General features: G+C 30.4%; 1 protein-coding gene across 6 annotated transcripts in view; it reads right to left on the bottom strand.

The window, feature by feature from the left end:
• The window catches only part of LOC118197830 (A-kinase anchor protein 13-like), a 281410-nt gene that overhangs the window by 51656 nt on the left and 213598 nt on the right, over positions 1–16156 (bottom strand). For all 6 annotated transcript variants that reach the window (XM_085812122.1, XM_035369379.2, XM_035369382.2 and 3 more), the window contains 7 exons: positions 15738–15863; positions 15540–15657; positions 13311–13360; positions 13086–13205; positions 10412–10493; positions 8374–8459; positions 5310–5496 (listed from right to left, as the gene is read on the bottom strand). In XM_085812122.1, the coding sequence (XP_085668248.1) occupies positions 5310–5496; positions 8374–8459; positions 10412–10493; positions 13086–13205; positions 13311–13360; positions 15540–15657; positions 15738–15863 (769 nt within the window). The remainder of the gene's footprint in view (positions 1–5309; positions 5497–8373; positions 8460–10411; positions 10494–13085; positions 13206–13310; positions 13361–15539; positions 15658–15737; positions 15864–16156) is intronic.

The raw sequence follows: 16156 nt of genomic DNA, 5'->3' as shown, positions 1-16156 counted from the left end.
ATAGCCCTGCTTTGTCGTAATTTAATAATCCGATTCAATCCATTTTATCAGTATTTGGTCAGAGCCTTTACACATTCTTTAGAGGCTAAGCATTTTGAAGGCATGAAGATGAAAGGAAAGACTGGTTTCATCAAGAGGGATAATGTCTTTAGATGATATCCATATACGTTTTACAAACATTAGGATTTTTCGGAAGCAGGAGACTTGAAAACTGAGCAATGCGCTTGCCGGGAATCGAACCATGGATCTCTCAAATACACACTGAGCGTGCAAACCACTACACCACGAAGGCACGCTAAGAAGGCGGGAGGGGAGAAATATCCAGTATACTCCCCCCCTTTTAAAGGGCATCTGGGGATTAGGGGACCCAGTCGCCAAATCCTGGTGGTGAAGAATCATCATTCACCACCTTTTAGTTCGAGCGCCACTATAGAGACATAAGGGGGTTTTGGGGGGGAAAGCAGGGGAAATGAAAAATTAACAATGTCCTTGCCGGGAATCAAACCACGGGCCTCTTGAATACACACCAAGCGTACACCATGAAGACAAGTTAAGAAGATGGGAGTAATACCTTATAACGTCACTGGATAAATTCTTGAATCTTCGAATAATTCAACTGAGAAATCATGGGATGTTCCGCTTATGATATGATATGATGTTCTATGACTTAATTTAAATTTATACAACCATATAGTCAAAAACCAGTCGCTCTTCAGTTTAATCTGCAATGATATGGTTTTTGTCTTTTCCTTTAGTACTAACTCAATTGCTGCTATTTGCTGGCGTGCACGTCCAAATGCACATCAACTTCCTCTCTTTGAACACCCAACTTCCTTGAAGTTGATTCCCCTTTAAAATTTGTTTTTTTCTCCCTAATTCAATTCTTTACTTCTACATTTGTTTTCAATGCTGACACAAGAAAATTAAGTTTTTTTGATTGTTACACTTCCATAAATTTTGCATGCTTGTCAATTTTTTTAAAATATCCGTTGCATCAAATGCGTTTCAGCTGAAGATAGCTTTTCATTTCCTAGATATTTTAACTATAAATAAAGCAAAGTCCAAAGGATAAATATTTGAATTAAAGATTTTTGTTAAATGAGAAAGAAATAAACCACTCAAACAGTGCTTATCTTGTACCACTGAGTGGCCCAATTCTTATACCGGGTGCAAATAATCTAAATCATATTATTTAGAGTTTTTAAGCCTAATATTTTCTATTTTAAAGAACATGTTTTTTTAGATAATTTACAACATGAGAGAAAATTACTACTTAAAACATTCTTTCTAAGAGGATTAATGCAAAAATTTATATTTATATATATATATTTTTTTAAAGCCAAGACACGATCCAAACTCTCAACATCCTGTTTGCTTAAAAACATTGTGAAAGTAAACATCAAACGAACTTTGTCAGTTTTAGACAATTCAATTTAAATTAAGTTAAAGTAAAGTAGCAGACGATAACATGGTGAACGTAAAATTTTACTCCTACAAATATTTTTTTAAAAAGTTAAAAATTTGAATAATATCATTTGTAATTTTAAAAAAAAAACTTTTCATTTAGTATTAACAAATGTTTATTACGCATCGAGAGAAAAAATTCATATAATAAATTCTCCGTAAAAATTATTTGAAATTTAAGGTTAAAAATAGCTGTGGCAATTGACCATAACAAAATCCATAAACCACATTTGGACGTTATTATCGCTAAAAAAAAAGATGCCAAATTTCAAAATGTGAAAATATGTAAATTCATATATATCTTAGAAAATTTTGAATAAAAAAACTGTAATTTTTTGCAGGTATGCTTAGAAATACACCTACTTTAAGATGATGGTAAAAGTTTTATAGGTTACACATCAAAATTTGTTTAAAAAAATTTACAAAAATTATTTAAAAATACAAATTTTAAAAATAAATCATTAAAAGTGGGTGAATTTTATTTGTAATGAACTTAAATTTCGAAATGCGAAAGGAAGAATCAAAAACATTTCATAAAAAAGAGATATTAATAAATATATACCAAATTCAATTAACATTAAGGAGCTAAAATTCTGAGAGCTAATGTTTTAAAAACTACTTGTGCGATTTTTATAAAACTTGGTAGTTTGGCATAATTTGAGTTGTAGAATTGAAATATGTAAAAAAATTAATATGTTATTTCAGAAAAAGTCCGATTTGTGTCAAAATACCTATATCAGAACAACGCTATACATAAATCTAAAAAGTGTATACGAGCCAGTTTCCCTTAGAAAGTCCTCCACGAAGGCATCCCTCCTCTTAGGCAGATAGCCCTCAAGGCTTTGCCATACTCACACACACACACACACACACAAATCTAATACATAACCTAAGTCGCGCTTTCGAGACATGAAAATGCAAGTTGAATTTCATCAATCGACCCAGTAAAACGGGAGATATAGAACTGCCTTTTTTTTTTTTTTTTTTTTTGCAATGCTCATTAATCAGCCATAAAAATCTTTTCATTTAACATCTGTTTCCTTTTTTCCTTTTAATTACAATAATATTTAGGTTTGCATAAATTGCACATACTTTCCTAATCTGAACTATACCTAAGCCATTTTTCCATAGAAAATTAACTTACAAACAGATTGTGATTTTGCCATGCACAATGTGTATTAATTACATAAACCCCACATTAAGCAAGGGTTTACTGCACCATATAAGATTCTATAATACAGGACCTTCAGAAATTCTGCACAGATTTTTAAAGACTGCCTACATAAATCTCTGTACATAATTCTATACAAGTTACATCCAAAATTTTATAGATCTCCGACAACTCTGGCAAAACTTTTTCATAGATGCTGATAAAGCTCTGTAGAATTTCCTATAGAACTTAACAGGTGATCATCTATAGAAATACTTCTCTATAAAATTCTATTGAAATTTTATAAAGTTTTCACAGAACAGATCTCTATATAAATGCTGTTTTGTAAGATCACTGAGAAATTTTATAAAACGGTATTCTATAAAAATCTGCAAAGTTTCCGAACTGTAATCAAAACACATTTTGAGTTCCTGAAAAATTATATGGGTTTATTATTTAATTAAAAAACAGCAAAAATAAACACTTTTTATTCAATAGCATTGAATTATTTCTCAATGGGTATTTTTGCATTTTTTTTTTTTTTTTTTTTTTAAGTTTGATGTTTTTTAGTTTCTAAATTTATGTAATACATTTTGCGCAATTTTTTTTTTATTTTGTGTATTGCTTATGTAATACAAAAATGCCATCTTGTAAAAGTGTAGCATTTATTTATATCATAGCATTAACTGAAAGGTTAAATTTATATCGTTAATTATAATATTTCAGTTCATGAAATGAATACTTTTAATTATTGTGAATGCATCTACGATAAAAGAAATGAATTTTAAATTAAGCTTAACTATTACTTTTATTTATTTTTTTAAAATCAAACAATATTAAGAAATTTATTAGAAAAAAATCATCTGTTCAAATGTTTTTAGTCCTCCCCTTTCCATGCACACTTCATTTCAAAATTTAGATTAAAAAATTCTATTTAGAAATGAAAATTTAACTCATTCTTCTTAATCCCAAAAGAAAATTTAGCTGATTAATTATGGAATTAAATACTCAAAAGCTGCTACAATATCTTTTGCAAAAATTTAAAACAAGGAAACTGGTTCAGAATTTTTTAGAATTACGGCCTATATATTTTTAGTAGAATTTTATCACTCTTGATTCTATAGAAGTTAAATCAGATTCTTTATGTGGGAGCTGTAGAAATTCTGTAAAAATTTTGATAGAATCTCTATACTTATCTCTACTGAAGCTATAATTAACTTCTACATAATTCTAAAGATCTAGCACCTAATTTATAGATAATAACACTGTATTTACCACTGATTCTATTAAGATATTTTCAGTATAATTTATAGAAAACTAGGGCCATAATTCTAGAGAAGTTAACCATTCTATTTTTTTTATAAAATTCTATATGATATTTTTGTAAGGAGACCTTTTAATATCAGAGTGAAGTGCTCCGTTTTCAGTGGCTTTGCATTACACTTCAGTGGTTTTACATTAATTTGCAAATTTGCAGAAAATCGCACACGCAAAATTACGTAACTTAATACTAATATTCATGATTTAACTGCTCTATAAATTTTGTTTTTAAGACAGTACCTGCCCTCAGTTCTATGCTTATAACAAATCGAACAAAAGAACTTACAGATTTCGAGCCATACATTGGGTACCCAAACAGATAATATTGCTAAGAACTAAGGAATAGAAATCACTTAAAAATCAAAGCAACTGCATTTTTCTAAATAACAACGCAAAAAATTTAGCAGTGAAAGAACAAATAAGGCTTTCTCATGTAATTAGAATCTGAAGTAAGTCCACCACCCAGAACGGAAAACTCACTGAAAAGAATTCCTCAATTAAAATGTTCACAATTAAGGAAAAAAAAAACGGATTAAAGAAATTAAGTGCCGCTCAAAAAATTTAGTACAAAAGCGCTAACAATCTAAATGTTAGGAATATCTTACAAATTAATTTTAAAACAGAAATATATATTCAATGAGAATTAATTACAAAAGGAATGGATATTTAAACAATTGAAAATGAGTAATATAGTTTTAAAATTTTCGTTAAAGCTAAGATACATAATTAAAATGACTTTAAGAATCAAAGTAACTATGATGTAACAAAAATCATGTGATCTCTGACGTCATTTCTGACTTTTTGCGAATTTTTTAGTCTTCTTTTGCTATTTTAGTTGAAAAATTTCTGGCAACACTGATTACAAGCTTATTTACAAAGTTCTCTTTCCTAAAAAATCATTTCGGGTCACAAATGGATTAAATCATTTTACAATAATTCATACCAGCAAAATTGTTTCAGTTCATATTTCAGGTGATGAACTAACTTCAGTAACGAATAAAGTTCATTAACCAAGGTTTCACTGTATTGCTATTTATGTATATTTTGACGAATTTGTAGTAAAAAGAAATTTTAATTTAGTTAAAAAATGTTGCTTTGTTTCATTCATTTATTTATTTTTTAATTCTGGTTTATCAGTTGCTTTTAGGTCATGCATTCAGCCTGCCTATAATTTGAGACCACTGCCTTAAATGACGATGATGATAATGATATTTTTAGTAATAGAAATCACAATTATAACACTAAAATAACAGCAGCAATCAGCAGTAGGAATTAAGTTTTCACACTATATCAAATAAAATGAAATACTAGCAAAAGCCAGAAAATAGGGTTTCAGGTCTAGTATTTTTTGATAAAATAAATTCCCACTGAATACCTTGGGATGCCAACGCAGCTACAGATTCTCTGATTACTTGAAGCCACAGTTTCTTGTCTTTGGGCGTGGAGCACAACATCTCATACATTTCCGGATCGCTTGGATTGGACGATATTAAGTATATGCCCCTACTGTTTTGGCCAGCTTTCTCACGAACCAACAGTTTCTGCAGAGAAATGACAGCAGCCTGGGAAATATCAAATAAATATAATCTGAGAATACTAATCAAATAAACATCAAATAGGTATCTAAATAAATATAATCTGGAAATAATAAAATATCAAATAAATATAATCTGGCAAATATCAAAAGTAAAATTTAAATAAATATAGTTTTAAATGCAAAAAATATCACCATTTTGACTTCAAGTTACATTTTGATTTCACACTTTGGTGATTCAGGAAAAAAATCTTTCTTTATGTAAAGTACCTCTTTCTCGAAGTAATATTCATACAGAATATTTTTAATTTTACAATTTTTATGTGTTATATTATCAGATTTACACTAAACCACAAACTTTCTAAATTAATAATTGCCGAAGTCGTGACTAAAGTTGGATGATTTGCTCAAGAAGCGATTCAAAGAATGAATTAAATTTAACAAGAGAATTCGTTCCGATTCTGGAAAACAGAGTTGTAGGTCTTTTACAGCTTACACCAGCTCTTGTTGGAAGTATGCCAAGAATAGACCCCTGCTATTCATTCATGAATGGATTCACTTTACTAAGCAAACTTACACTTCATCAACAAAAAAAGAATGAAGCACTTAGAACCATTCCATGAAAGTTCAATTTTCATTTTAGGGGGAAAAAAGAATGTATGTCCTCCCATGTAAAAATGAGTTTAATATTTACTCTTTCCCAAATTTGTGAAAAAAAATTTCTAGAATTTTATTGTTAATTCTATGTAGAAAGGATGTTTTAGGGAATTTCAAAACTAGAGTTGAAAGAAATTGGTTCAAGGAGGTAGTATTTGATCAAACTGGTCCTTAGGATCCCACTCACAGTTTGATTCTTTTCATTCTTCACTCCAACCTCCCTAACCGGCTGTGATTCCACTTCTTATTCAATTCTTTTCTGCTCTTCACTCCATCCTCACTGCTACTCTTGATTCCTCCACCACTCTGGATCTTTTTCATTAAGGTTATTGTTAGTGAGCACATAAAAAAGAACCAACTCATTTCAATGAGCAAATCATTCTGATACAACCAAAAAAAGAACAGATTTGCCTTAGTCTCAACAATTTCAGATTTCAGAATTTTTTTTTTTTTTTTTTTTTAATTTAAAGAAAAAGAAATCGTCGTGCACCACAAAGTATCACACGAGACCTACAAATCGTAAGTGAAAAAGGCAGAATAGTAAGTAATATCATCAATTTTCAACAATACAATGAAATCATAACAAGGAAAAAAAAAACACAAGTAAATACAAAAGTATAAAAATGTATAAAGAAATCATTAACAGTGTTTAAAATAAAAGTCAATAAAATCATTGAAAGCTCGGTAGGCCGAAATCGAGGATACAAAATCATAACATTTCGGCGGCCAATGAATTCCAATGAATTTCAATCTACATTTCAAAAGATTTCTTGCTTTATCAAGCAGTGGGCAATCAAAAAGCAGGTAAAAAACATTTTGCTGAACGCTAAGACTGCAATTACACAAATTGGAAGATGTCAGCTTAAATCGTTCAAGATAAACATTAAACTTACCATGTCCAGACAAAAATTGCGTAGCTTTAAAATTGAGCAACAAGTCCTTACTTTTCAGTCTTTCAAAAATAGTTGGGAAGAATGCTTTTGTAACAGATCCCTTATCAGAAGAGATATAATCACAGTTCCACCGCTCAATCATTTGAGCTTTGAATGTTTTTTTTAAATAAGATTTTGGAATATTTACATCAACTTTAATATCATTTTTAGTTGCATTCTTAGCAAGCCAATCAGCTCTCTCGTTTCCATAATTACCCGAATGACCACGGACAAATGTAAAAAACACTGAAATACCCCTCTTCTCCAGATCTCCAAGAGACTGCTGTATACTGACAATAATATCATTACATAAAGAGGTATTTTTAAGAGATTCCAGGGAAGAGAGTGAATCCGTACAGATTAAGTAGCTGGAACCACTTCCATTCTGGCTAATTATCCACTTGATTGCAAAATTAATACACAGAAGCTCAGAAATATATACAGAACATTCATTTCTAATGCGAAATTGGTGACACTCAATTTCAATATCATCTTCAAAAATAACATAAGCAAAACCAACTTTATCATCAATCCTACTACCATCCGTATACAGCACAAATGAGAATGAATTAACATCAGTGTCCGTACTATCCAGAATCTGTACTGGTTGTCTTACAGAAGGATGTGGTAGAACAGACAAGGGCAATAAACGATCAAAGTGAGAATTGGAGTAATTTGCAAGACTATTCTTGTAATCTATAAAGGTCAGAATAAACAAATCCAGTGGTGGAAATCCAGCAAGAGAGAAAACAGCATTGTAACTAATAGTTCGGTAACCGCTTATAACTCGCAGCAAAATTCGTCTTTGAACTCGAAGCAGGCGTTTAGAGTTAATTTTCTTTTTTAGAGACAATCCCCAAGCTCTACATCCATATGAAATAAGGGGTACAATGCCTTGTTTATAAATAATTGCACTAACATTCGATTTAACACCAAAACTATTACAAGCAATTCGATTCAGCCCACGCTGAAGTCTCTCACCTTTATTAGAAATGTAGGAAATATGCTTTTTCCAGTTAAATTTGCTGTCCAACAAAACACCTAGATATTTAATTTCATTCACCCTCTCAAGGGGATTGTCATTTAAAAGCAATTGATATCCTTCATAAGTAGTATTTTTTCTATCATTCAGATTTCAGACTTTGTACTATATATATTAAGAGGTCTGCCGAGAGACCTGGACATCTGATTTAAAAAAATTATGAGTCTCCTGTTTTACTGTGCATATTGGCAGCTCTGCATTATAGTTGGCAAATCATAAAAGCAATAAGTAAAAATGCATATATAAATTTAGATCTATTCAAAAATATACATACCTTATTATCTAAAGCAGCAAAAGAATATTTTTGATTATTTTCTTGCAGCAGAACAATGACATCAGATAATATTATGACATGCACATCTAAATATTAAAAATAAATAAATAAATAAATAAATACTTAGTAATCAGCTCCTACTTTTGCCAAAACATTTAAATTACACTAGATAATTACAAGCTATGTGCAAAACAGAAAATGTGCAGTGCTTTTTTTTTTAATGTGATCTCTTATTTTTTCCCATCCATCCCTCTGAACAAAAATTTAGATGTTATGTAGGTAACTAGGAAAAAAATTGACTCTAAAACTTCAGAATACAATCATGTTATAATGTTATAACAGATTTTATCCTCATCATTGCTTTCAACTGATAAAAAATGTAGCAACAAAAATCGACCTGTTTCTGCAATGAAAAACATTCACAGAAGGAGTAAGAAAGATAAAAGATAAAACATAATAAAAAACACAATAAATTAACAACAGCATATAATAAATGCTCTTTTTTTAATGAAAAAAATTCTATTCTGAACAGCTTTGGCACTTGCTTCTGCACTAAAAAATACTCCCAAAAAATTCAATATTGAAAACGTTGGCAATTTAATCTTGGACTTTATAATTAATCTACTTTATTTTTATATCTTTTAATTTTTTAAATTCAACTCAAAAAATGGTGGAAAGAGAAAAAATTTTTTATTTTGAAATTTTTGAAATTTTAAATGTACTGAAAAAGACTCTTAAAAAAAAAAAAGAAAGAAAAAAGACTATGACAATGAAGAAGGAAGGTAGGAAAAAAATTTCAGTTTTGAAGATCTGCCATTCGTATTTCTGCATTTAAGAAAAATACTTAAAAAATCCATTTTGAAAGCTCTGATATTTCTTTTAGCACTGAAAACAGCTATTGCATGCTTTGCCATAATCCAAATATTCCAATCTATTCTACATTTTAAGCTGCAGTTCGTGCCTACTGGAGTGGACATTGCTTGCTAGCACTACTTAGCATTAGTTGAATTCATCACAGACTGTAACAGACCTGTTTGCTGTGCGAGTTGGTAATTTAAATTATGTGTTTAGTTGGTGGTAAAGCAACCAAGATTGTGGATGGAATGGAAACTTGTTTCAGTTAATTGTAATACCCAACAAAGTCAGTCATCTAACATTTTATAAAGCTATCATAGATAAGTAATGAATAATATTTGTATTGTCTATTTCCTCAGTTATAAAACCATGAAAAATAGCAAAATAAACTTTACTTTACTTTTAATCTGTCTATGTCTGAAGTTGAACAATAGTTTCAGATATTATCTATTCCAGCTATTTTATAATAGAGGTTCCATTAGGTAGGTTGTATTGCAAGAACAGTTTAATGGCAAAGTTGTAATTTTCTCCTCTAAATTTTAGGACTGCAGTTGGCTGTTTCAACCTAATCCTTACTATTGCTTATTTCCAGTTTCTAAATAAGCAACAGAAGATAATAATTAATATCATAAGTTAATATTTAGCAAATCCAGTAGAATTGACTGAAAAATTCAATCCTGAAACTATATAGACCAGGATTTCTCAAATTATGGTACCTGTATGGTACATTACATTATTTTTGGTGCTACAATTTTTTACCGGCTGTTTCAACCTAATCCTTACTATTGCTTATTTCAAGTTTCTAAATATGCAACAGAAGATAATAATTAATATCACAAGTTAATATTTAGCAAATCCAGCAGAACTGACTGAAAAATTCAATCCTGAAACTATATAGAACAGGATTTCTCAAATTATGGTACATGTATTACTGATGGTACATTACATTATTTTTGGTGGTACAATTTTTTACCCCTTTTAATACACATATTTGTATCTGATGGTACATGATTTACATATTTATATTTATCCTTATCTGTGCAAAACAAAATTAAAAATAACCAATTACCTTATTTTTAGTAATATTTTTTCATTTCTAAAACCTTATGATGACTTAAGCTTAAATGGTTAGAAAAGGTAAATATCACTACAAAATTAGAGATATAATTTTATAAGCTGTTACCAATAACTTTGCCTCTTGCACTCTTCCATTCCAGAGACCCTTCAAACCGTAACTTGCGACAGTCGGAAAGTAAATCAGATTTCTGAAATTGACAAAAAAATTATATCATTTAGATTGATAAGCATTCTTTTCAATTATACACATACAAAATTAACTACACCCATAAGATTTTGAACATATATAGCAAACAAATATTTGCACCCCAAACTCAGAATTTTGAATTTCGAGTTTGTTTTTTATTTCTTTTATAATTGAGGCAAGTTTAAGGTTTTGATTCATTTCCAGCGGGAGTTCCAAAACTAAATGAAGTGAAAGCAACAGTGCATTGACACTAGAAGGTAGTGCTTTGAAGGGAGTAATAGTTGAAAATTTGTATAATTAGCAATAAAGAAAGAACAGCAAAAGTTTGGTCTTTCTTGAACAGTGCTTGTACATATAAGGGATACCAGGAAATTCTATCCATTTGGGAAGTGAAAGAAAATAATACATTTTTCAGTAATATTCAATTTCTTCTTTAATAATATTTATTGCACAATACAATTGTCATCATTACCTATTGCCAGCATGATGGTAATTTATGGATGCTATCGTTGAAAAATGTCTTGTCCTTACAGGCAAAGAACTTGAGTAGTGCCTGTCTAATATCTACTTCAGTTTTGAATTTGAAAAAATTTTGCTAGGAAGAAACAAGTGATAAACAGATGGTGCTAGGTCTGGGCAGTATGGTGGATGTGGTAGAATTTCCCTGCCTAGCTCTGCGATTTTCTGACAAGTCACCAACCCAGCCATGTGATGTACCATTATCATGATGCAGTATGATGTACTTCCTATTGAACATCCCCTGTTGCTTTTCTTTGTTTAAATCATCCATTTGCTGACAGCATCTCTCCAAATTAAGCTTTTCTTAAGGTTTCAAAAGCTCGTAATATACTGATCCTTGGACGTCCCGCAATATACACACCATTCCCTTACTTAGGCTCACACTCGGTTTAGAAGCAGAAAGGGCATGTTGTCTGGGCTCAGAGTGCTATTTTCCTAGGTAACCCCCTTTTCATCCCCAGTTATCATCCGGTCCAAAAAGGGTGCATTTTTGTTCCAAGCAAGCAGAGACGTGCACATGACGATTCAATCATGCAAATTTTTCTCAATTCATAAGGCACCCATCTGGAATATTTATAGACAAATCCTAGTTTACGAATCTGGCCTAAAATGGTTTGCTGAGCTGAATTAAGCTTTTCTATAATATCCGAGGTTGTCAAAAAAATATCTTGCTCTCAGGTTTCCCACACATTTCTACACATGGAAATTAAGTACTTTTAAGAACCATTTATGAAAAAAAATTGAGGACCTATCAGCAAATGGGAACTGAATATATTCAACTAAAGATATTATCTGTACCTGAACTTCACTTTTGTAATACCACCTTAAGAATAAAATAGATCCATAAGTAGCATGCATTATTATTACACATAATTATAAAAGAAATTTAAGAATAAAATCAACCTTATAAAATTTATCAAGTAGCATTAAATCATTAAGACATATAGCATTATAACAGTTAAGACATATTTGAAAGAAGATTAGTGACATTTTATTTTATGTTTTACACACAGCTTTATGTTGACTTTTTTCTTTTATGTCTCATTTTGACACATACTTTCTCAATCTACAGGTTTAGTAAATAGCAGGTAGATTTTAATTCAAACAGCATAGGTTAAATTGAGAAGTAAAATCATAATCAGCATGAATTGTAACAGAAGATTGGCTGTTGCCACCTCTGTTGCTTGCCTAGAGTGAGACTTGCTGATGACAACAAAACTGAAAGCCTGATGTAGGCATGGTTGGCAAGTTTTGAAAGTTAGTTGTGCTCTGTCTGTCTGACACTGTTAGAGTCATATCTTCGTGTAGAGTTCCTGGAGTTGTAACATTTATATTTTGTAGCAACACCACATAATAAAATATAAATGATGCAGCTTTTTAATTTGGAGCCTTCCTAGACATTTGGGCTAATTTATATCAATTTCTTTCTCTTTAAGCATCTTTTCTAACAATTAGAAATTTATTTCAGTACGCAAACCAGTGTTCCCACTAGTTTCTGCATGCTTTATCTCCTAATTTGTCAATCTCTCAACAATGTATCTATGAGATTTTACTAGACCTGGTAAAAGATAAATAGTCCAAAACTCCTGACAGACTAAATAGTCCAAAACAACTTCTTATTTAAAAAGAATTTAGAACACAAAGGCACATTCTTATGCTAACAAAATCAACTACAGCTCGTAGTGATACAGTTAAACAAGAACAGTTCCATTCAAACTAAAAATGTGAACTAGGAGTCAAAGACTACACAATTTAATCTAAGCTGGCTCGATAACTCTATCATCATAAAAAATTCAAATGTCAGCAGCGATAATGCAAAGATGAATAATCACATTATGAATTTATAAATTTTAATTATAAATAACTGGTTAATTTAGATAATAATAAGTGTACATATATTTGAAAAATAAATTTCTTTCTCTTTATGTATTCAGTTTTTTTCTTCAATATGTTTCCTCTTCATTTTAGAATTTCTGGATTTAATTAAAGATTTTAGGTTCAAAATTTTAGGTAAAAAAGAATATTCGCACACAAAAAGTGCATGACCACAGATTTTTTTTTAAAATCTACATACCTTAAATTTTTTTCTTTTAAAAAATGCAGTGGATTTGGCATCGATTCTGTTATAAATTTCCAACAATCTCTCTTCTTTTTCTTTTTCGGCCACGGCAGAATTAACTTGAAGGACTATGTCCTACAACAATATGACAATTGTATTAATAGACATGTGCAAATCAAGGTAAAAACTGGGGTAAAAATGAAACAGATATGAAATGGAAACAGCAAAAATTTTGGTTACCTTGATTTTAGCCAAAGCCTTGCTTAACCTTTCAGTTTCTAATTTATTATCTGTAATATTAATGAAAATAAGAAAAACAAAATACATTAAATTCATGTTCAATGCTAAAAAAGTAACTGCATTCTATTTAAACTACAACCATGCACAGTAATACATGGACAATTAAAAAAGATATATCCAAGGGAAAAATACTTTCCATGCTAAAATACTTAGCACTGTAAATAAAAATTATAAACTGCAAACTATTCTACAATCTAGCTAATGTTGTCATAGTAGTCAAAGAAGAAGAAAAAGCAACACTCGGTTTTATGAAAATCATATGAAAGAGAATAACTGAATACTTTTATGCATTTACTACAAATTGTAATGAAATAAATTAGAAAATTACTAAAACTTATTTGTTTTATATTATTCTTGTGATGTTCCAAAGCATAAGTGATGAGCTCAGAATTACAGTGGTTTGAAAAGAGGGTTTAATTAATATCCTAACACTTTCAACAGAATTCTAAGTTATATTATTTATTTCTGAAAGGAAATCACCCTTTTAAGAGAAAGAAAATATACCACTTACTTTTCTAAAGATAAGAATGTAATAGCTTACTTACAGATGGAGAGGTAAATTGCAGATTGATATAATTGTTTCAAATATATGAACTGAGTAAATTATTTTTAGCCCTAAAAAAATGCAGATTACAGTACTTCTTCATTTGCTTTCTTTTTAAGACAGGTGCAAGGAGAAATCCATAGGTCATCAGCTCAACCACAATTAATTTTTATAATTTCCCAACTTTTTAAACGTGTTTTTATTCCAGATGTTTATTGACAGTAATATTTGGAAAAAGAGATTTCAGAGAATCTCAACAGTAAAGTTGAAAGAAATCAGTCCAGGAAAGGAGCAGTTTGACAGAATCGATTCTTCAGATTCCACTCCTCATTTTCTACTCTTTGTTCCATCCTCACACGTACCTCTTGATGCATTTCCCATTTATGATCTTATTCCTCAAAAGTATTGTTAATGAGCACAAGGTATTGTTAATGAGTTATAAAAAAGAACTGACTCACTTGATTGAGTATATAGTTCTGATCTGATGCCAGAAAAGAGCAGTTTCACCTACTTCTACCTACCAATAATCACTCGATAAGATATTTGGGTCAACAGACTTTTAAATGTGCCTATACCTCACAGACACTACACACTTACAAGCATTCATGCCTTCACCAGGATTCAAACACATGTCAGTGAAATGGCAGCTAGTATCACTAAAAAACTATACCAGGAGTGGGCAAAACCTAGCCCTTCTAATTTATAATCTGGCCCATTATGAAATCCGATGCAATGAAATTTTTATGTGTTTCATACCTGATTTCATGCACAAGCTACCAAAATCAGGAGCACAAGTGTACATCTATTGTTACAGCATATATGCACAAATACACACATGACTATACCAGCTATCAATCTACATTAAAAACACTAGATATGTTACAGCATGTGCATATGCCGATAAATATAGTCCTACTGTTTCTAACAGCTTCAACAGGAAAATAACAAAAGACATGTGAATACTGTAAGAGATAAAAAGATTGATCAGGAAAAGGAGCTTAGGAAAGAACACTTCATTTGTAAATTTTCATTTGAAAATGCAACATTACATACGTCAATCATTCAATGACCAACAGGAATAAATCCCATTTTTGGTATATTTGTATTTTTTTAGATTACAATTTTCTTAAGGTTCAAAGGAATTTGAACATGTAAACAACTGCACGTGTTCGATTTTTTTTTTTGGGGGGGGGGAGAAGCCAGACACTAATAGAACTTTATAAAAGCGAACAATCCATTCATTTCGTTACATTTATGAAATTTGTTTGAATGTATCATGTAGTTTTACTAGAAATTTATTCAAATTTTTAAAATGTGCATTTTTCCCCACAGCACTTTTATTAAAATGACACTATCTTCTTTAAATTATACATTTTTAAAAATCATTATGAAAACTTTATTACAGTATATTCAGATACTATCAATGGCAATAAATTGCAAATTTCAGAATATTTAATTGCAGTAACGATTTTAAATGAAATTAGGCTTCGTGGAGAAAACTGCCTAGTCTTGCATGTACAAGTACTTTCGGAGTGCTCCGGCTTGGGGAAGAGTTTTTTCCTCCTTTTGCCAGTATTGAACAGGTTAAATGTGAATGCAATAACAATAATAATAATAATAATTACCTTTTGTAGTTCTGATTAAGGCATCAACAAGAAGAGGGTATTTTGTTACACGCTGCGTGACTAATAAAATGCATTCTGGAATGCCTCTTGCCTTACAGAAAGACTTTGTTCCACACCGCTAAAACAAAAATATGAATATATATATTTAAATTTTTCCCTATTCCTTATATTCACTATTCATAATAGACGATTCCTTACTTTGACAAATGACTGAAATTTCCTATCGGATTTCAGAATATCTTTATACAATGAAAGAGCTTCTTTGTGCTGACTGCAAAACTGAGAGTATAATGTACACATCTCATCACCATTTTGACCATCGAACTGTTAAAAATAAATATATCCAATTAAAAAAAAACATACTTTGGACAAGTTGAATGCATAAAAATTGGAATTCAGGATAAAAAGCCAAACGAATGGAAGAAATTTATGGTTAAAAATTATAAAAACAATCACGTATTTGTTAGCAACTTGAATATCAAAAGTCTACATTTAAAATTCTACAAGATTTCAGGGCAAAAAAAATGCATTTCAGTTATAAATGCTGATGTACATGAAAGTAAAACATCTTATGCGATTATGAAATCCCACCAGACATGAAAGTTGGTAAAAATGTC

Source organism: Stegodyphus dumicola, chromosome 2 (genome assembly GCF_044657685.1).
Source record: "Stegodyphus dumicola isolate Sdum_Otavi_A_Nest chromosome 2, ASM4465768v1".
Lineage (NCBI taxonomy): Eukaryota > Metazoa > Arthropoda > Arachnida > Araneae > Eresidae > Stegodyphus > Stegodyphus dumicola.
Note: the sequence above shows the minus strand (reverse complement) of the source record. Positions and strands in the feature narration are given on the sequence as shown.